At 35.8% G+C, this 24113-nt stretch overlaps 1 protein-coding gene across 10 annotated transcripts in view; it reads right to left on the reverse strand.

Annotated features, from left to right (window-relative positions):
* Positions 1–23419, reverse strand: part of PCDH9 (protocadherin 9) — a 917210-nt gene extending 893791 nt beyond the window's left edge. For all 10 annotated transcript variants that reach the window (XM_009427036.2, XM_001139410.4, XM_024348281.2 and 7 more), the window contains exons 1-2: positions 22823–23419; positions 18449–21619 (exon numbers count right to left, since the gene is read on the reverse strand). In XM_009427036.2, coding sequence (XP_009425311.2) covers positions 18449–21484 — 3036 coding nt within the window. In that variant the 5' untranslated portion in view covers positions 21485–21619; positions 22823–23419. The remainder of the gene's footprint in view (positions 1–18448; positions 21620–22822) is intronic.
* Between the last annotated feature and the right edge of the window lie 694 nt (positions 23420–24113).

Below are 24113 nucleotides of genomic sequence, written 5' to 3' on the forward strand. Positions count from 1 at the left end.
AAAAAAAAAAAAAAAAGGTTAAATTAGACTTCGGTGATTTTTTTTTTTAACCTTTAAAAAAAAGGTTAAAATTGCCAAATTTCTTTTTGGCAAAATTTACTTTTGCTGACTAACTACAAGTTTATGTTTTGTATAAAAGTTCCATGATAGAGACAGTATTAATTAGCAGCTAAGAGAGCGCAGTGTCTAAGACTGCTAGGGTTGGAACCGTAAACTATTCTCCCCTGACTAGAACTGTGACCTGAAGCAAATCATTGAACTTCTCCTCAGCTGTAAAATACGGACAATAATAACAGTATCCGCCTCAGAAAGTAGTTGGTTCTATTTGAATTAATACATGTAAAGTGCTGAGAGGAACTTCAGGCACATGGAGTACTCAATAAATATCAGTTATTATCATTAGCTGGTGTTTGACATCTACTTTCAAGGCATTGCAAACTGAGTTTCTAGAAATCAAAAGATAATGGTACCAAGGTGAATGCTGTGATCTTCTCTTTACAAAGCCTCAAATATCTTCCACTTCTCCTGTGAAATTGTTAGCTATTTAGCTGAAATTAACTGTGGATTATTTTGGCCAGTTAGTTTTACATATGTTTAAAATCATGTTCACATTTTTAGTAATAAAGCTATGACTAATCATGTCAATGCAATCAATAATTAGTTTCAATGCCAATAGCAAACCATTGAGATTAATGAATTGATTACTTTTTATTATTAGCTTTTTCCCTATATAGACTACTCTAATACTACAAAGTTTATGTAACATTGCTTTTGTTCCAATTCCTAATGAATTTATTCTTTTTTGAGGCAAAATATTGGGAAGCACAGTCTATACCAGTTTATTAATCTACAAGCATCCAATTCCAAATCAGATTCCAGTAACACCATCTCTTTGTACTTTTACAATAGAGAACTGATTCGATTAATCAAATAGCTGTAATTCACACTGTACTGTCCCTGGAATGCTCACTCTGACAATGCTCTATGAACTCACAGAATTTTCTTTATATGTCCATCTTCTAACCTTGCCAGATACTGCTAATATTTCATTAATCAATTAATGCCCTAAATAGCTAATGTGTGTCTTATGCAAAAATCCTTGCGTGTTCATTTGACACAAACTATTTTTTTGTTTTACTTTCATATTCCTTAAAATTTCCTGTCAGAGGCATTATCAACATTAAAAAATTGGTGGGCTTTATTTTTAGTAGCCTCCAAATGACCACATATTTGTTGGATGAATACTTAGAAAGCATATCATGTTCAGAGAGCCATATGGTTATTCCCCAATGACATATTAATGTCACTTAGTATTAATAATATTTATGTCACTTTTTTCCTATATGTGCAAAATCTCCATAATAAACAATTTTGACCAAAAATTAGATTCTCACAATTTTTGATTAGGAAACAATTAGGCTGACATAGGCAGTGATTAAAACATTTGGCACTACAGAAAAGTATTTCTCATATTTTCTTTACTGCTATAAGTAAATTTACTACTGTCACTGGAAATAAGAAAGAATTGGCTGAAAAAAAATGTAAGTACATTTGCTGTTGGTCATGTTTGAATATGACAGAAAAGCAGCAGGAGCTGTCAATACAGAAGGCTTTACCAGAACATACATCTTTGATACGAGTAGTTGGAGGAATATCTATAGAAAAAAGCAAAGGGCTTGGGATGCACAATCTGTATTTAGAACAGCACCATGTTTGCTGCCACTGTTTGTGATGTTGACATTGCCACGTCTCTGATTTTATGGTGAAGTTGGTCATTACAGACAACAGAACACTGATGATTACTAAGCAAACTTTATTTAAACGTTACTTTAGGTGAAACTTTAGATTGTGTAAGTATTATATATCTTTCCTACCTCTCAGTATTGGCTACAACATCTGCTCTTCTATTAGGGAAACACTCATCCCTTCCCCTGAAAAACACTGGAGTATTGTTCTGAAAGCCAACACAATGTATTACAAGAGCAGAATTGACTGAATTCCCAGTACTTGAGTCCTGCAACTAAGCCATTACACAGAATGCCTCACCTTAGCACCACATACTTCCGATGTCATTGGCGCACTTGGAGGACCATAAGAAGAACAATTCCTTAAGAATGTATATTCTTTCTGTGATTTGTTTACCATATTTATATTTTAACCCCTCTTCAAATTGGTAGTGTTTAGAACATTTTAAGGAAGATATTCAGGGTGTGAGCATTAAAGAGACTGCTTAATATGATTAAAAAGTGTCTTGCATCCAAAATGTGGCATTTCTGGAACTATTTAATACATCTCCTCCATCGATGTCAACTTTCCAAACTTGCAAAGTGACTCCTAGACCGATCCATCTACAGTGTAAAATAGTCTCTTTACCATATCTCTATCAAAAACACCAAAAGAATTTGGTCTTCCTAAACTTGTTAGAAGATGAAAGGGTACAATGCAGTAAGTAGTAGTAAATGCAAGCAAATTGAGTTATTAGACGAGTAAGTATTCCTAAGCTGCTGTTCAAGATTCAGAACCATCCTGTGGGTTCTTATTTCTGCAGTGTTGTGAAGAAAATGTGTTAGACTCATTGATGGCAAAACCGTTTTATTTTATTTCCATGTAACCAAATAACACTGGTTTTTTTTTAACATTAATGTGGTATTTCATCTAATTAATGTGCTATTTCATCTAATTTGCAGTTTGGTTTTTCTAATCCTAAAGCTGATTTTCCTCCAGGATGAGACTGACAAGTTCTTCAATTTAACATCACTTTTACTTTGAATGAAGAAACTGCCTATAAAATCAGTGGGCACCATTTGATTAAATTCGCTTTTCTAACACTTGTCCTGATAACTAACATTATCAGTTAAAATTACCACTGTTTGATATTTTTATTACATTTACACATTATTGCAAAACTATGTGTAATTCTCCAACATTAACAAAAGTTGAAATATGCTAAAGTCACCTTAATGTGTTACTATAGACAATAAAATCAAACATTATAAGAGTAATATTACTGATAAAAATATGGCAGCTACACAATGATTTTAAGTTCATGGTTTTCCAATCAAATAATAAATGCCAACAATCTGCTCGAGGTTTTGTAGTTCTGTTTTTTGATTTCTAATTCAAGAGAAAAAAGTTAATTTTCTAGTTCAGAAGGGGAAAATTAATCACAGAGCAACCTCAAAAAAGATAGAGGCAATACTGTGTTATCAACACTAATGCAAGAGAGTGATAACATAGATCATACAAACAATGGGAATATTGCAAATCATTCATTGTCAGGAGAGACTGAACCATGTGATTTATTTTGTAATTGTTTTTCTTGAGCCAGTGTTAACACTGATGTGCACTATTTGAACATATATCAACTGATAATAGAAAGAAGTAGGCCAGATGGATGTTGGGTGGCAAGAGAAAACCTGCCAAGGAATAACGTTTCCCTAAGTAATTAACAAAAGCTGTAGTTCAATTTTTAATAATAGAAATAAAAAAATGGTTGAGTCCAATTATCTAATTTTCAGAAGAGAAAACTGAATTCTCAAGATGCTAAGTGTAATTCTAGCAAAGTATAAATGGTTTTGAATAGACATTATTGTAGCCCAAAAGAGAGGAAATAATGTATTCTACACTTTTTAAAATGGGAAAATTTAAGTACTGATTTTAATAACCACTACTGTTTTATTTTATGTGGTAATACATTGCATAGTCACTTATAAAAATCAGAATAAGCAAGGAATTGAAACTACGTAAAAACACCAAGTTAATTGTCACTGTGAAAAGTCGTGAGAATGCCACATTTTTGATTTTATGTAGAAATTGGTTACTACAGACAGAGCAACTATCATGTGACTTCTATACCAACCTTTATTTAAATGTCTGTATCTTCCTAAGCTTAATATATCCTGTTGCTTGGTTCTAAATTAGTTTACCAAACTGTTCATATTTTCATAGTATTAAGAAGTGATTTACATATAGTTTTTTGGTTGGTCATATCAACCCAATAATAATTTCTAAAATAATTTTAACCAATAATATTTAATTAACAAGTGTTAATACACATTTGATTCCTGGGGTCTACATATTTTAGCAGGTTTCAATTTTGTAGTTCATTTAAATTATAGTAATTACTTGGTGATAGTTGCCTAAGCCTAAGCATCCACAGAACAGTTGGAAAGATCCTTTTAGATTTAGGCACCAGCTTGATAGTTATCACAGAAGTCTAATTGCAATTAAAATAGTATGTTTTCTGGCAATAAAGATTTAGCTCCTAAAATATGTTTGTACAAGAATATGCAGGTGAGGCATTATATGCATTATTTTTTAAAATACAAATTTTTGGCTTAAATAAAATTTTGAAATTTGGGGATGACCTTCCTATATAAACATTTGTCCATATGTAAGTTAGTGTTTTAGAAATAATTGAGTTAAAAAAACATAGTCTGTCTTGTCTGTAATAGCCGAATTATGACATTTTCTTCGATGATGAAAGAAAACTAAATTTTCAGGATATGTATGTTTCTCAATTTAGGAAAACATATATATATATATAAAATAAAGGTCTCTTGTTTTCAACATTTATATCATTGCATTGGTTCCTTGAAGTACTGTGATAAATATTCATAAGAAAATGGACTTGATAAAATCAGAACCATCTGGAGGCAAAAGCCAATTAAACCAAACATTTATTCCAGCCAGAGTTTAATATCTATGTTCCATATCTATGGTAAACATGTCCTTTCAACGTATGAAGGCTAAAACATTTTTTCAAAATATCATGACTTGAAATAGCCCTTTTCAAAATGGATGCCTCTACAAGTGAAATTCCATTTTTAGAGAACCACTGTCTACTTTAGCTTGCGTTATCATTCAACATTATTCATGTGTGCCATGTTTTTAAAGTAATTTTTAATATAGCAAATATGCTAATCTCATGTAGTAAAAAAAATGAAGTTTTACTTGCTACTATATTTTATTAACACCTTTGCCTGTAGAAGGAGTGTGATTTTAAGAATGAAAAAGTACATTTCCCTCCAAATTAACCAAAGGATAAATTTAAACCTGGCATTCTTATAATTAGAGTAATAGATCTTAGAATCTTATTACCCCATTGAAAGATCAAGTCTCCAGCAGTAGTTAAAAAAAATGTGAGAGAGAGAGACTTCAAAAAATATATTTCAGGGAAATGATGACATCTATTTAAAATTGAGAGTGAACTCATATTTTTTTAATAAGGAAATTCCAAGGAAAAAAAGTACTGTGCTTAAAATTTAATGGAATATTTTAAACCAAAGACAATTTTTTTTATCTTAAAAAAAATTTCCTATTGTCTAATGCTGTTCCTGGATCACAGCAGTTATTTATTAGATGTGTGTTGAATAACAGAATTAATACAAAATTTAAAAAGCCTAGCTGTATATCTGTCCGTGGATCATATGACAAGGTCTTTGGCAGCAGAAAATTTCACAGCTAAATGTCAGATACTTTTGAAAGCATGAAAATTTAAAACTATAGAATATAATTCTGGAATAAGCATTGGTATCCATTAGGGAAAATAGAATATGGTTCAGTAGTCTAGTGATAAGTTTGGATATCATCTCATTGTTAGACTTACCTCCAAATAAGTGCTCAGCAGGCAGAAAAAGTTCTTCAGGGAACCCATTCACATAGGGAAAGATGTGAAAGGTACAGTCCAGGAAATATAAATGTCTTCATAGAATAAGTAATTGTTCATTATCTGAACTGGAATTTACATGGACTTTCTAGGACAGTTACCTCTCCAATATAAAAGCTAATAGAAGGCCGGATGCGGTGGCTCACCCCTGTAATCCCAGCACTTTGGGAGGCTGAGGCGGGCAGATCACGAGGTCAGGAGATCGAGACCATCCTGGCTAACACGGTGAAACCCCATCTCTACTAAAAATATAAAAAATTAGCCGGGTGTGGTGGCGGGCGCCTGTAGTCCCAGCTACTTGGGAGGCTGAGGCAGGAGAATGGCTTGAACCCGGGAGGCGGAGCTTGCAGTGAGCCAAGATCACACCACTGCACTCCAGCCTGGACGACAGAGAGAGACTCCGTCACACACACACACAAAAAAGCTAATAGAGGAAACGACTGATACGAAAAACATAAAATGGTAGCCTTCTGAATATACATTTAGTAGTATATAATAAATATATAGCTTCATACAGTATACATGTATACATACTTGATGCCATGAGAATGCTAAATATTTCAAATAAAACAATGAATCCAAATCCTTAAAGCCTGATTTTAACCATTTAAAATGTGTTTAACATTTTGCCTGATTAGGTCCATGTCTGCCTATGTGGTGGGATTAAATAGAATTTACCAAACATGTACTATATGCCATGCTACAATCCTTGTAATAACCCTAAGAGGTCTGATATTCAAGATAATATCCACACTATGTCCCTGCCCTGTTTGGTATCCCAATGCTATAAAATAGATATCACATCTTAGCATAAAACGAGCAGAAGCCTAAAGAAAATCACATCAGTTTTCCAGGTTTTATGTGTTAGATTAAGCTTTCTAAGCACAAAGAATGAGTATTTTAATGTTAAGTTTGTTTTGTTTTAAATTCTTGTCTTCTTATGAAACTGTCTTCTTATATAAAACTAGAACTAAACTAAAAGACCAATCCAAAAACAATTGTATTGCACTGAGAGGGTGGTTAAGTTCAACAAGAAGTTACATATTTAATTTATTCAATCAAAATCACAATAAAGCCAATTGAAATTTGACTATATCTACTTCTTATTCAGTTGATAAAGTTAATTGAACTAGTAACAAATCTCCACTACATTCTGCTCTAAATACAAATCAGTAACTTTATCGTGATGGTTTCAGCTGTTCCAACAAAAGGAAATGATTTTGGCCCCAGGATATTATCAAAAGGTATTTTTGGGGTACTATCATAGTGTGTAATATTTTTATTTGTTGTGTCTCATTTATGTTATTATGTCACTCACATACTCAAACATTACAAACTTGTATATTGAGACATGAAAAACTTACTTATAAAATGAATATAAGTTAAATTAAGAAAAATAGTAAAAGCTGTTGGTGATTATGCTTCTACCATGAATTCGATCAATCTCAGAAATATGATCCATATACTTTGAGGCATTTTAGCTGGTTTGATTACACCATGGATGCCATTACTTCAACAGGGATGCTTTCCAGTCTATGGAATAATTGGAAGCAAGAACCAGCAGGTTTCAAATGATTCCAGCTGTGTTAAGTACTGACTGTGAAACAGATTCTCTTATATGTGATTTTGTAATAGGAGTGATGTATACGGTGAAAATTCCCAGACGGGTGGAGCTTCTGGGTAATCAATGGGGACGTAAATTCATTACAAACACTAAAAGGAACAGAATAATTTTAAAACATGACATGCAAATGAAATAGGTAAAATACTCAAAATGAAAGATGAAGCAATTATACAAATGTGAAACAACAGGGATTAAAATCAAAAACAACATCAAATATGCTATATTGAGATGCTGTTATGAAGATCAACTTTCCAAAAGTCCTAAATAATCTGAAACCAGATAGTGTTTTAACACAAAAGCAGATGAACACAGGTGACTCGTGAAAAAGATACGATAGAAATCAGATTCAAGGAAACAACCAAAAACAAAATCAAGAAAGCATTCACTAAATGAATGTGCAAACATCTGTCAATGGCAAGCTGGTATTCTTGGACAGGAGGTAGAAAAACAGGTAACATTTTCTGAGTGTCTGGCTATTGCGGGCCAGATATATATATATATACACATATATATATATGTATATATATATACACATATATATATATGTATATATATATACACATATATATATGTATATATATATATACATATATATATATGTATATATATATATTCACTTAATCTCAGGACAACTTTATACGGATTTGGCATGATTACACCCATTTTGCAGACAAGGAAAGCAAGGACTAGTGCATTTAAATGATGTGCCCAGTGTCACAGTCTTTATGTAGTAGTTCACCAAGTCAGTTTTTCTTACTCCAAATATCAAATTAGTTCTCTAGTCTCCATTTCTTCAGTCAGAAAAAGAATTAAATAGGCCAAATAATCCCAAAGGTGCATTGGAGACTTGAGAATGTGTAACTATTCTATAAGTTCTATTAGACACCAAATTTATCTTTCTAAAATTAATATAGTTGCTAGACACTGCATTAATCACTATTCAGTTATTATTTTGCTTCTTTTTATAGAATTTATACTTGATTCTGGCATACTGTCTGGATGGCTCAAAAGTCTATTAAGAAAACTTTAATGTGATACGGTATTTTTCTTACAAACATGTATCTCTATCAAGCACCTATGAAAGTACATATATTGATCATTATGTTTAGAAGTAATAAATCAATGATCTAAGTACTGAAAGGTTTAAATAAAAGATTGGGGTGAAGAGGCTTGGAAGTGAAGGAATTTGATCCTGTTTGTTTAGCTCACCTCTTGCCTTCTCATTATTTCCTAATATGAAAAACCATGATATGATGGGCAGACATAATGATATGTCCAAAATTACTGAGAAAATGGGAGCCACAGACATCTCTAAGTGATGGAAGAATATATTTTGAACATAAATGATGTCTTTCTTGAATGATTGTTGTAAAGATTAAATCAGTGGAAAATCTTATATACATAAAATAAAATTTCAAGATCACTGATCTTCAGGCTGCATCAAAATTTACTGAATGCCTACTGAGTTCACTCTTTTCAGCACTGTTGTGGGTTCAGTGTTAGAAATACAAAGGTAAGTAAGACACAGTCTCTTACTTTGAGGAACTTTCTTATATTCTCTAAGATTATCATGCTTTAAGTAATGGCATACCAGTATTTGGATTTACTGAGTTGCCATTTGAGACCAAAAGATCATCAGGAACCAGGGCCATGTTAGGAACAATCCTGAAATACGCCTGGGTTCACACAGCATCAGCTGGAGAGGATGCACAGTCCCTGCAAATAACAGATGGTCCTGCAAGAATAGTTTAAACCCTGAGGAGTGTTGCTCCCAGTATCATACAGAAGTCAATAACCCTTAGCTAAAGCAGAATTTAATTGTCTAAAACAGAGACTTTAGGTGTCAAGAAGCTTTTACTTAATTATTATCATGCTTAAAAATCAATCAATGAATTCAACATATTTTGCTACCGCTGCATGGCAGAAAATCTTGCCATTTAAGACCAAGAATGAAAATGAGTTTATGTCATACTAAAATATCCTAAAAATTGTGTCAATTTTTACTATGGTGTAATGCAATTTTGATACCTATTTAAGTTTTGAGGCAAAAAATGATGATTTTGTATAAATTCTACCATCTGTTTTATGTTGGAAATTTGAATGGGTTGAGAATGCGTTGAAATATTATTACTCTATATACCTAAATCTAACATTATTCCTTAACTTGGAAAAAGGCATCAGTAAGAAAAACTCAATACAAAAAATAGCAAAGGAAAATATATTATCTGAGACCATATGTCAGAATAAATATGAATTTACTATTTCTAGCAAGAAAGGACACATCATAGATTTTATTTCACACTTTATGGTTGTCTTAAGCAACATATATATATATGGATATATATATATATGGATATATATATATGGATATATATATATGGATATATATATATGGATATATATATATGGATATATATATATATGGATATATATATATATGGATATATATATATATGGATATATATATGGAGAAGATTATGCAGAAATAATTTTACATCACTTTAAAATCCATCAAGAAACTAAGAAATCAGATGTATTAACAACATACATGAATATAGTCCACCTAGTGAATGACAAGAAATGGAGCAAAGAAAAGTAGCCAGTCCAGGTGTGTTCCCAGCTGACACACAGAAGGAAGGCTATTGTGATTCTAGACATCCAATGTGAAAATCGGTTCAATGACATGAATATATGACACAGGAGGGCATCAACTCACAACTCAGAACTCACTCCATTTTGTCTCCATTTGTCATTTGCACCTTCTACAAAAAGTTTCCTGCCGAATCCTATGTAGCTGTGTATTTGAAAGTCCTCAGCATGCAGCTGCTAGCACACAGAGGCACAGATTGGTTGCATCCACCGAATCCAAAAAACCACCAGTATTTTTCTTTCCAGAAAATGTCTACTATAGAACTACTACTGTCAGCAGAAGACATTCTCCTTCTATAAAAGATACAGCTTCATTTCATAAGTGCTTCTGTGTTTCCGTTCTTTTCTTTATTGAGGTTTGTTTAATGAGAAAAAAAAAAACCTAATTCACTGAATTGCAGTTGCTATTGTCTTGCACAAAAACTGTTTTCTTTTCTAAATCAATCATCTATTATGACTCTCACAGGCCCCTGTGCCTACTGTGGGCTGCATATGGATTACACACGTTTTCTAATAGGTGAAAATATAGGATTTATAAAATCATTTTAAAATATGCATGGCTATTTGCTCCAATTTATATCTAACAGGGCTAGTCAAAGACATTAAGCATTAAAGAACTGCAAGGGATTTTACCGAACATTGTCATGAAGCTAAATATATTGAAATCCATGTATGTCTAGAACAAAATGCTGTGCTACAAATACACACCATATTTACAAATGCAGCAAAGATGAATTCTAAAAACACAGTTTGAGAAATGATTCAATAGCAATTCCTATGAGGGTGGAAGCATTCACTTGGTACCCAGGCCTCTTCATTATGGTAATGCTATATAGTCTTATAGACACCTGGGGTGTTAATCTGATTTAGGTTCAGAAGAGAGTCTGCACACACAACTGAGAGTTTCTTCTTAGGAGAAATGAAGGCCAGATCATGGGCATCAGAGATACCACAAGGAAGTACAAACAAGCCTGCATCATCTATCTTGAATAATTAGAATCATCCAACAGCAAATCAGTCCATTGTAAGGCATGTATTTGAGATTTTTATTCTTTCAGTCACATCCAGTGTTTCTGCATTTGGAAAAAACAGGCAAGACTAATTCCCTAGGCTATAAATCACTCTAATGTGGAGGGAAATGTGTTAGCTAGTTGTATTACAAAGCCTTTACTTCATATTTAATAGGCACCTGCAATACCAGCATTATACAAAGCTCTCTACTTTGCAAATCTTTAAAACCCCACTTAATTTTCAGCACTGATTTCCTGCAATCTAAGAGCTTATGAAGGGTTCACTGTGTTCATACAGATCTATGCAAAATGTGCCAGAGCTTCCCTGTCTGTGATGGCATTCATCTGGAGGTGAATCCCAAATTTCTATCACTGGCATGCTTATTTCCGACTAAAATAAATATTCTCAGAATGAAAGCTGAAGATTAAGAGGACAAAAAAGGAGGCAAAGTAACTAGCACTGGGAGAGATATATGCAAATATCAGCTCAATGACAATTCTTCATACCGTTTACAATAGAAGCTTAAAGATCCAAATAGTCTGCAATCCATTAGCTCCTCAATATCCTGAAAGGGATTAGAGAGTTTCTTAATCAACTGCTAACAGGCTGAAAAAGGCCCAGAGAGTGGTTATTAACAAAGCAGTGTAATACTCAAATGCAGAGATGGTTGGATAGAGAGACAAACTATAGAAAAATGTTAAAATACAAGATATTACGCAAACATGATAAAATTGACCACATTTCTATTCTTTCCTACAGCCCACACAATTAAATATCCACATAAATTACTAAGTGGTGAAGCTGTACGTAGCAGACTCCTTTCAAGAACAGATAAGTTCATTTCATATATTTTCTCAAGGATCCAGAATAATTAGTATAAAATGATAGAATCAATCAAATATTCCTCAAAGACCTTGACTGTGCTTCTATCTTTGCCATTCTTAGCTGTACAGGTGGTCTCAAGCCCATCATTTAAAACGTGATATGTGCTTATGGCACTCTAATCAATCAAACTGTAAAAGATCAAGGGAAAATATTTTCATATGCCATTTAAATAATGAATAAATATGTAAAAACAGATCCCTAATGAATGACTTTGAGTTCTGCATTTCTTATATTTATATGCTATGCCCCAGAAAATTCTACTGATTCTGCCACTATTCTTGTCTATCAGAGACAAACTGTCTATAGGACAAAAATATGAATGAGAAAGATTAAATATGGGTTGTTTTTCCAGTTTATTTCTGTATCACTCTTTACTGTTAAAAAAGGACAGTTAACTTATTTAGGAATTTGAAAATTTAATGAGTCTTGGCTTACAGAAAAAAAGAATATAAATCAAAAGCAAAATGTCAATCATGGTAATAAATCTTTTTTGTTCTATGTTTCTGGTGACTGACAGCCCAATAGGTTTGTATCAAACAAAGGCAAAAAGCATGTGTTCCTTTCTAAATGAAATGTTTGACAGATTTGACAGTTTTCTTAAATAACAACCAATGAAATCTTAAAAACAGAGTACATCTCCTTATGTACATGAGAGATCCTATTTTTACATTTGTCTTTACTTCTGTAGTATAATGTAGATTTGGGGGTCGCTGACTATGTCAAAGGCTATAAGACATTAGCATTATTATTTATGAAAGAGTCTGACTTTTATGCCTCCATGAAACTTTAGAATAAGCCTCTTCCTGACTTGCATTTCCAAATTTTCACTAATACCTGGCCTGTGATTAGAGTCATATTTTAATAAATCTGATATAATTGTTAGGGTCCTTATATGTAATAAATTGTGGAAAAAATATTAAATGTGAAGTTGAGTGTCAGAAAGGCCAAACCTTTAAAAATCTGCATTAACTAATTTGTACTTTCCAACTCAGTGAAATATATAAGATATTAAATGATTTACTAATATTAAGAGAGTAATTTCTAGTTATAATAAAGAATTACCTTCAAGAAAACACCAAACTAAATTCAAAGAAAGCTTGCACCAAGGATTTTAAGTCAAAGTAGTAAACAATCCACTGGATTTCCAGTTTTGTTATGTTTTTAACTGTATACAAGCTAAGAGTTCACCTTTAACAAAGTCAAACTGAGAAGTATTGTAAAAGAGCAATACAGACATCTGACTTGGCCCTGAAACCCTGTAAACACCCAGACTGGTATAGTGGGACCAAGGCTACAACTGTAACGTTCAGCATTTGGTGGATTTCTGAATTCCCCCAACCGAAAAAAAAAAATTAGAAATAAAAACAATCTAAATAAGACAACAAAAATTGTTGTGGAAATAAGATTACAGAAAACAAAATGATTTAAAGGTGTCATTTTCATACTTCAGTACTGTAGTGTAAAATTATGTAATATGAAAAAGGATGCATTACAATGCCATATCTAATAATATAAGTATAATTTATAGATATTTTACATACATCAATATGAAAATGAAACCTTAAGGTTCAATATAAATCATAGTTAATTATGAGAAAATTTGATTTTAGATTTGAGGCTTTTCCTTAAATCTAAATTCCCTCTACTTTACTATTTCACATATTTTAATTTAATGTATGAAATCATAAGAAGATAAATGATAGCTTGCAATTATTTAAATAATAAGAATATGTTTACACCATAAGAATGTAACATGTTATTACAAGTACAATATTTTGAAAGTAATTTCAATGACACCAAAGCCTGCCCTGTCTCACCATAGGATGACTGGTCTGAAACTAAGGAGAACATTAATGTTCCTTGTTTCTATATCTTGAATTAATGGCAACAAAAACAAATAATAAGAGAATAGAATATTGTCACCACATATACTATTTTCTCTACGTTAACAAATATTCAAGAATCAGCAGACATGTCTATGTTTAATACAATAGTAACTTTTCATTTTTATTCTGCTTAATGTTATTAGCAATGGAAGGCCAAAATGCGTCTTGAATTTTATAGCTTAGGAATATCAAGATGGAAAGAAAAATAGTCAAATATTTATCTTACAAACCCAAATGGAAAGATAGCCAGTTTGAATGGGTGGCCTATCCTCATTTCAAAAATCTGTGTTAATATCCAAGGGCTCTGGGTATCTTCTACCTCATAAGTATGAAAACTGACTTCATGACCATAGGGCACTTAGCCAAAGAGCCATAGAAATAAAAATCACAACCGATAACATTTTAAAAACAATTTGCATTTGGGGGATCAGTTGTCACCTGTGTTCAGCTGTCACTATATATATCTATTCCAGAATTTAATAATTGAAAATATCTTAAAGATTTTGGCTAGCCTCACATTAGTTAACATTTGCCCCCTTCACTTTCAATTGCATTTTTTCCCTAGCTGTTCTAAATATCAATTCTGTGACTGCCTTCCGCATTTTACATAACATAATAACATTTCAGTAGTGGTTGTAGTAGATTATTCAAAAATGAAAAGTAATCATAAATGTAATATAGTATCTCTAAATGGTTTGGAATAGAAGAAATTCCCTTTACACTGTAAAAATACATGTATACACTTAAGTACAGCATGCATACACATTTTCAGTGTATACATTCCTCAATATATAGAAAAATATATGTGAGCAAATACTCTAGATTGTGAAAAGTCAGGATGTTTAAAGCTCTAAAATAAGTATTTCCTTTAGAAAATTAAATGACAGTTTACCCAGAACCAATGTCTAGTGCAACTCTTACAGACTGTTTTACTACTTGAAGAAGTTGTCAAATGTAAATGGGTGACTATTTCTTTTACTTTAACATTTTCATTTATCTTCCCTCTTCCCACCCCCAAAAAACCACACAGGGGCCAAGAAAATTAATTCCCCAAATGCTGTCAACTGGGTTGGGAAACAGCAATAAACAGCTTACTGTAAAGCCTCCAGCTACAATAAAACAGCTGTCAATAAGTGGGCTGAGAGTTGGGCTGTGCAAAAACAGGTTCTGTGGATATGATAATATGAGAGGGAAGGAGGCTGACACTTCCTGTTTCAATATGCTAAGGTAGTGGTTCTCAAAGTGTGGGCCCTGGACTAGCAGCATCAGTACCACCTAGGAACTTGTTAGCAATGTATATTTTCAGTCCTGACCTCAGTGGTACGAAATCAGAGCCTCTGGGGTAGAACCCAACAATCCATGTTTTAAGTAGTGCTCCAAATGATTCCCAGACATTCCACAGGGAGAATCAGTATCATATTTTAAAACAATATCTGTCAACAAAACCATTTTTCTCTTAGGCAAATATACCAATGAATTTTATCATTTAAAGCCTTGTTGGAATGGATAATGTTGTCGTTTTCATCCTCTTCACCTTTTGGCTGTGAACTTTGTTGTTTTTTTTTTTTTTACAAATAATTACCGAGACATGACCTTTTGCCAAAAAAAAAAAAAAAAGTAAATTCTTAACCTATAAAGGCTAATCGCACTTCCAAAAATTTGTAAGAAATAATCTGTGAAAAATTTAGTGACACATGAAAGCTTTATAAAATAGAGTGAATGAGGAATATGATTTACAGTGTTTCCTATGTTCTTTGCAGGTTAACACAAGGGAAAACAGCAAGGGGAAAAATATCAGACAATATAGGAATTGATGTACCACAAACAAATTCATGATGAAAACATCAGACATTATGTTTTCATTATACATACAGTATAAATGAGTGAAATTTAAGTTTGGTAAGCTTTTAACCAAGAATCTTGCATTTTACCCACATATCAATTAATAGCATAAAATGAAAAGATGGTGTGAGCAATAGTCCTCACACAACTAAAATCTTCACAGATTGTATTTTTTTAAATAAATTCCTTTGAAAGTTTTTGTAGTAAGAAATGTTACTCTTTCAAAATTGTGTAGCTTCAGGAGCACATTTTATATAAAAGCCACTAGTTAAAAAAGTTTTTACTTTTTAGCTTAACTAGAACATCTGCAGATAGCAATCATACAGTTCAGTGAAAACAAATTTTTAAAGAGTAGTATATATTTGATGTTGTTCATTCATAGGAAATATGCTTCTTTTATCCAAAAAAATGTACATATTACTTTGTATATCACTACCACTTCTCCACCGACTTCTATCTCTTTTCTCCAACATCACACTATTTCTTTTTCAGCATGAAAACTTTTAAAAGGTGTAAGCAAAGCCATTTTAATAGCTCTTTATCATAAGAGTGAATTACCTAGTTCCATATGAACATTGGAATACCCATAGGAGAACTGCAAAGTGACACATGGTCACAAGGAATTTCTAAAACGCACTTTAGTTCCAGTTAGAGAATTACTCAGTATCCTATTTGAAAGATTACATCATACAAAGACTTTTATGACTGACTAACCCTCAAGAAAAGATCTCTTGCATACTTTGCTGAAATGCACTTAACATTTATGTCACTAGACTATATACAGGTTCAACTTTTGGGGAGGTCAGAAAAAGTGGATCTATACATCAATGCTAATATCACCACGTATAGACAGAAAAAAAGATGATGCTGGAAGTATATCAGTACATTTCTTTGGAAAGAAAATGTCAGATTTTACATGAAAAAGTTTAAGTCATATTAGTTTCTCAACATAATTATGCATATCATAAAATACCATGTGTATTGTGAGTAACCTTCATAACAGAAGTAAATAATTTAAAAAATTTTCTTTCTGTTCATTAAGAGCAACTTTTTAATCAAACTCATTTAGTTTCATAAATTACTTTTCTTATCATAGTTAACTATTTAACTTTTAAAAACCTTTACTAAGACTGAACATCTTTTAAATTTTAAAACATCAACCTCTTTTCAAATACTAACAAAGTTAACACAAAAATTAAGTCGTTCTAACTTTGACTTACATGTAATAATCTCATAGTCTCCTTAAAAATTCTATACTGATTAAAGTCCTTTCTTCCTGTGTATTTAAGCTGTAAATATTTGTACTTTTAAAACGCTCTACTGTTTAATATTTTACTTTAAGAATGGAGATTTTAGTTGTATGGTAATATGTATTATACTTGATGTTCTGGGAGTATCTGTATGACTCATTGTCAAAATTACTCTTATAAATATTTTATTACCATGAAGCCTTAAGTCATTCCAGAGCAATAAACGATAGTTGGTAAGGGGGAAACTGTTTCAATAAAACATCCTACTTCACCCCACCCTCAGAAAATAAAAACTCTTGATTCTCCAGAGACTAATCAATGATAACTGTTGATACTGTTCTGCAAATTAATTTTGCTTTACTTGATTTTCTAAAATCTATGTGTTCCTTATTTATAAACAAGTACAGATGGGCCATCACCATAGGTGAACTCCATATCGACAAAGACAGAACTAGCATTACGAAATCCTAGAAAGTTGGTGTGCTGAGAGCTAATCACAAAAGAGCAAGCGAATGAACTTAAATGCTAGTTGCTCCAGAGCAACTATCATTAAATAAAAGGTATCTTTGGCTGTACTACCAGCTTGATCCTTCCCTCCCCCTTCTCCTTGCCACTGCGGGATTGGCACCTGGCCAGCACAAGCGACATGATACCCTAGTGCCATCTACAGGCTATTATCGATATTCAAATTTTGTGGCAACAGACAAGCACCAGTGAAATAAATTAGACAGCGCTGCATTTAAATCTTTATTAACAAGGAATTATTAGACCTAAGAAAAACTAATTCTGGATTTGGTTGAAATATGAGTTTCTCAGCCTCTTAATCCCTCTTCATATGGCATATTTCACAGTTTAAAATGAGTTATGACAGATCACTTATGCATTACTAAGATGAGAGAATATTTACAATGGATTCATTCTTTTCTTTTTAAATCAGTTATATTAGGCAGCAAGCATTCTTTTTTTTTTTTTTTTTGAAAGAGTATTTGGCCACTGCGGACACTAAAAATCTTTCTATTAAGTACCGAATTTAATATATTACAATAAAATAATTTGAAATCAAAGAGAAGACTTCCTATATGGCTTAGTTGCAATCTATCAACGATCATGTGCTTCACAGCTGATGTACATTTAATATTCTACTATCCTGTTTAGAGACTAAAAAAAAATTAACCCCTTTAGCAACCATAGCTGCAACATAATTGCAGTCACACCTTCAAAAGTCATTGAAAACTTGAGATTTGAAGGTGACTTTTTAGATCAAAAGGTAAGGTGAAAATCTTGAAGCAGTCAATTTGGAAACCCCCAGGAGCAGAATTTGGCATATCAGGACAGGTTTTTTCTTCTTTAGCAAACATTATCTTGGGACATTTTGGAATCATTTTCTCTTTTCATCTTTTGCCATTTGAAGGAAACTGAGAGGAGAAAATATTCTCAGAACTCAGAAATTTCAAAGCTGTTCTAAAAATTCTTGACTGAGCCCCAGAGGAATAGAAAAGGGGTCAAGTTTTTTTTTTACCTCTTTCTAACTAAGCTAAAGTTAGACCAAAACAATAGACATACTGGCACGTTAATACTGGTTGACTGGGCACTTGTATGCAGTACTTATAGACCAGTAAAAGTGCTCGTTTACCTGTCTGGTGTGTAAGGGGCCCTTTGTCTTGAAGCCTCCTTGGGAACTGCACTCTGAGGCACTGAAGTGATCTGAACTAGTGGAAGAGCGTTTAGAAAGGGTGTCACAACCTCCGACAAAGGTGTTGTCCAAAGGGAGTTCCTGAATCACGTGGTGCTTTTTCACGGAAACTGGAGTGTCTGGTTTGAGATGAAAAGCAGGCTGTGGAGAAGCAGATTTGTAGTGCTTGGCCAGGTCAGGACTGTTAGGCTTGAATGTTGTTGGAGGTGCCGGGCCCCAGTCAAATCTTCCTATACTTTGCTCCTCCAGTTCAGCCGGCAGGCTTATTGTCCCATTGATAGGTTCATGAACTGCATCATCGGGTTTGGACTCTTCGATAGTAACAAAGTTCAAAAGAGAGCTTTTGGGAGACTTCCTTTTCTTTCTTTTCTTTTTCTTGTTTTGCTTGTTCTCCTGGTTTGGGGACATCCATTCGGCACCTTGCTTGCTCCTCTGAGCTGCTTTGAACCTTGATGCATGGCGACAGCGCACCAGAACGGTGACGAAGATCACAACGATGACCACCATGGCACCGGCGATGATGGCAATCATGATGGTTAGATAGTCCTCATTTTGATAGGGTTGGCTACTATCCCCTATGTTCCTGTCCAACGGGGTCTCCATAGTCCTGCGGATCAAGTCATAGATATAGGAGGCATTTCCAGCAGTGTCATTAACATAAAGGAATACAAGCACAAGCGTGTGCAAAGACTTAGGGTACCCCAGGTCACTTATGTTGACCACCAAACGATGCAATCCCACATCAGTAGGTGCTGGTTTTTCTTCCAGAGTAATGTTACCTGTTACTGGATCAATCCGAAATAAGCCTTTATTGTTTCCACTCACTATAGTATACTTTAGTTCAGCGTTCATTCCAGTGTCAACATCCACTGCAAAAACTTCTGCTACCACGGAGCCAGGAATGGCTGAGAGGGGCACCAACTTAAAGGAAGTATTAGACGGTGGAGAAATGACAACTGGGCTGTTGTCATTGACATCCATGACGTTGATAGTTACTTTTGCAGTAGAGGAACGAGGTGGTTGTCCTCCATCAGTGGCTTTGACATCAAAAGTGTAGGAACTCTGCTGCTCTCTATCAAATGAGACATTTGACTTTATGACTCCAGAATAGGGATCCAACACAAAATTATCATTGTCATTTAGAATGGAAAGAGTCACAGCTTTATTCTCTCCAGCATCTGCATCTGTCACTGTGATTACCCCCACAGTACTATACTTTGGCAGATTCTCAGACACAAAAAATTGAAAATGATTATGAGTAAACTTGGGGCTATTGTCATTCTCATCCAAAACAGTAACAATCACAGCCGCTTGGCTTTGGAGGGGAGGGGTCCCATTGTCCCTGGCAGTTACTGTAAAAATGAATCGTTCTTGTTCTTCTCTGTCAAAGACTCTGGAGGCTGTCAAAACTCCTGTTTTTCGGTCCAGATCAAAGAAGGAGGCATTCGGTCCAAGCTGATAAACAATGTCTGCATTTTTCCCACTGTCTTCATCTGTGGCACTAATAGTTGTTAAGTATAACCCACGTCGGTTGTTTTCAGAAACTGACAGCTCAATTACAGGCTGGTTGAAAATTGGTGGGTTGTCATTTTCATCCTCAAGCTTAACCCTTACCAGGGCAGTCTGATTTAAACTGGGCTTCCCAGAATCAGAGGCAACAATTTTAAAGCTGAATTCTTTGGTGCCCTCATAGTCCAACAAAGAAGAGGTCTCTAACAAATATTGGTTGTCATATACCGCCTTCAAATGAAATGGGACCTCTCTTTCAATAAAACAGATCACTTTGCCATTCACATCTGTGTCCTTATCTGAAACTGTAATTAGGGCAATCTTTGTATTGACAGGATCTTTCTCAGATAAATACACGGTGCCATTGATGGGACTTATAATGTACCTGAGGTCTATATTAGGAGGGTTATCATTTACATCGGTGACATTGATGGTAACCGTTGCTCGAGCAGGAGTGGAGCTGCCATCACTAGCCAGCACTGTCACTTTGTGAATGGCTGTCTCCTCTCTATCTAAGGACCTCTGAACTGTAATCAGCCCAGTAGTATTATTTAAAGCAAAGAGTCTTTTGGTTGCAGGGGCGACCTGGGCACCAAAAATGTACCGGATTTCAGCATTACTGCCTATATCTGCATCAGTGGCATGGAGCTGAATTACAGAGGTACCTATGGGAGCATTCTCTGGAATATGCACCTCCACTTGACCCTCTTTAAACACTGGCCTGTTGTCATTTACATCACTTACTGTGACCTGTAGTATGGCCGTACTGGATTTCTGTGGAGTGCCTCCATCCTCTACTTTGATTTTCATCACATACGTATCTTTCTGTTCTCTATCCAAGTTTTGCTGAACAATCAGTTGTGGCCACTTCTCTCCCTCTGGAGTTTCCACGATATCCAGTCCAAAAACACTCTGCCCATTTAACAATTCATAATGCTGTACACCATTGAAGCCTGTGTCAGGATCTGTTGCTGATGGAATTGGAAAGCGGCTGTTGATCAAAGTGTTTTCTGGAATGGAAATATTGATGACAGGAGATGGAAACATGGGGGCATTATCATTGGTATCCTTGACAATTATTTTTATTTTGATCAGCCTGAAGAAATCATTGGGGAGGATCACCACCTCAAGTTCAAAGAAACACTCATTCTCCTCAGCATATGAGGCGCCAGCACAGAGTTTTTCTCTGTCTATTCTGTTGGAGGTTGTGAAAATTTCCCCAGTGCTGCTGGATACTTTCACCAAAGGGGCATCCCCAGCTTTAGAAACCAGTCTGTAGACAAGGCTGGCGCTGGTCCCTGTGGCAGCATTGATGTGAGAAATGTTCAGATCCTTTGGTATGTTTCCTATGGGCACATTTTCAGGCAATTCCTCTCTAATAGTGTAAATAAGTTCTTGAGCTATTGCGGAATCCAGCCTTAAACAGGCAATCAGAGCAGCCAACAGGTAAAAATCCCTCAGGTCCATGATAATGTATTTATTTTCTTTTCCTGGATTTTAGGGTTTAAAGGTTTCCACTGAGGAATGATGCACAAATTGCAAGAGGAAGCGTGCATGGACTGGAGGATGCATTATATCTCATCACTTATTTGGAGACAGCCACTGTCAACACAATCGTATAGACAATATTATTCTTCAGTAAATAAAAACACACCGTCACAAAATATCACCACACATTTTCCCCTGAACATTAGTAAACATGGCAGTTTGCTCTGCCACTGTTTGCAAGTTTACTCTGTGGAGAAAAACACTAAATATCTCCTGCTGGTTGCATTTGCCGGGAGAAAATAAAATTTTCTACTTTAGAATTAAGGACAGCTGCTATTTTTACCTATATTCACGCACGTTGTTTTTCAGAATACTGTTTAATTCAAAACATGCATTCTTGTTCTCCTCTTCCCCTCCCCCTGTCTCACCCTCCTCCTAGCCTCTAACCTACCTCCCTCAGTCTTTTTAGGTGCAAGTGAAAAACACTAAGTATTTAGCTACGGTTCCTGCTAATTGCTTTGTCACATGTCAAATGTGTTTTCTTCTCTGCCCCACTGAGTCACCTATCTTTTCTAAAAAGGCTATCTTTTTCTTTCCTCCCAGTTCTTCAACTGCCTTCTAATACAATCTTACTGGGAAACGAGCATCCGGACATGCCGCTGCAGCAGCATCAGAAGCAATAGTCACCGGCCACTACACATCCTCATTGCCTAAAAGCACAACAACAAGACTTCAGATTTCTTGCCCACAGCTTGCTCTCCTTTCTCCATATTGACAAATTATCCTCATTAGGATTCATAAACACATTGAAACTTTAAAAAATGTATAATAATATAGGATTCCTTTTCCTAGAGGTGGAAGAGAGTGCCGAGATATAAGTGAAACGCAGCTAATATTCCCATGTAACATCACAATATTTTCTACTGAACATAAAAGAGAAAAAAATGCAATTTCTTAATCCTGATCTCTGGTTAGAATATTAGTAACATTTGCCACACATAAATACTGCAACCCAATCATGCAGGTAAAAAGGCTTCTGCTTAGATAACTGCAGTTTAAATGGGTGCAAGGCTCCAGGCAGCTACCTACTTGAGTAGGACTGGTCAGTTCTCAGGCTCTAATCTTATCTGCATTAGGCTGCACAGTAGCTGATGCCCGCGATTAGTTCCGGCAGAGTGATGCAGGTAGGGATGCAGATACAGCCGAGTAGGTGAGCTCTGCCCCAACCGTCTACCCAATTACAAGCATCTTTCGCCTACACTGAGGACACATCTAAACACAGAATGTACAATTGTGCATGCGAAACTTTACACTTACGTTAGTTGCCTCAACCTTTCCCCTTTCCCGGTATGCTGCAGTTAGGAATGATTTGTTCCAACACATAGAAAGCCATGCATCTGGTAGCACCAGTTTGGGGAGAAATCAGAAGCAGCAAAATGTTTCCTCCTTGTAAAATGTGTTGCTTCGGGCTGGCAAATTAGCAACTCCAGAGAACAAATTCACGGATTTGTCGTTAGTCATTCTCTCCACATTTCGTCTCTCTTACCCACTGGGTCTGGGTTTTTCTGGGCATTTAGCACACACACAACATCCAGTTGCACTTCTTCAGCTCAGGGATATTTTCCACAGCAGCATGCATACCATTTCCATCCGATGCCAATACTGCTTAAGTCTCTAACTTCTTGTAGGAAACGTCAGAGTTGCGGCGATGATGATTCTCTGACAGCTATCCGGGTGACAGTTGCCCGAAAAATTCCTAATCGGTTATCTCTTGCGTGCTTCAGAGACTCTGAGGCGCTCCTTTCCGTCTCGCGTGCTCTCCCTCTCTCCCTTCTCCTCTGCCCCTCTCTCCTTCTCCCTCTCCTCTCTCTGAACTGAATTTCTTGGTATAACTCTCAATAAGCCCAGAGGGAGGGCGTGACTGCCCAGGCCCCGCCCCCGGGCTCTGATTGGCCTGCATCTTGCGGTGCGGGCGGCCGCAGCCCGGCGCGAAGGAGGGAGCGCGGAACAAGGCGCTGAGGGTCTCCCAGCCTCCCCTCCTCCGCGCCCCGTCGGCAGCAGCGAAAACCCGGAAATCTGATCCTGGCCCCAGGAGAGCCGGGTTCTATGAGGTGCACTGAGCATGCTCTGCAGGGTCCGGCGTTGGGAGGGACGCGCTGGCGCTCCCCAGGCCCGCGCGGAAGCGGCGCTCGCAGGCGCTGAAAGCGAGCGACCCTCCGAGCCCGGGCGGTCCGGCGGGCAAGGGCGGCGCGGGAGCCCCGCAGGGCGCGGGCGCGGATCCGGGGAACCAGGGCCACCGCTGCGGGCGGATGGGGGTCACCGAGGCGGCTCGTCTCCAGGCGCACACTTCGCACATCTCTTTGCTAAGTGAAGGGGCCAAAATGCACAGATGGGGGAGTCTACCCAGGAACAGAGGCGCGAGACGTATAGCCACCCCTGGGTTGGGAGCACGAGCCAGCAGATCCCCGGAGCGCGTTAAACGGCCAACATGCCCGGTGCTGCAAATACAGACTTTTGCTGGCAGGGACATTGGAAAGAAGGGCGGAGAGGGAGTACAGCGAAAGGTGGGGACCGCAGAATTTGGAATCTCTGCGGAGACCGGAAAGAA

This window comes from Pan troglodytes, chromosome 14 (assembly GCF_028858775.2).
Source record: "Pan troglodytes isolate AG18354 chromosome 14, NHGRI_mPanTro3-v2.0_pri, whole genome shotgun sequence".
In the NCBI taxonomy this organism is placed as follows: Eukaryota; Metazoa; Chordata; class Mammalia; order Primates; family Hominidae; genus Pan; species Pan troglodytes.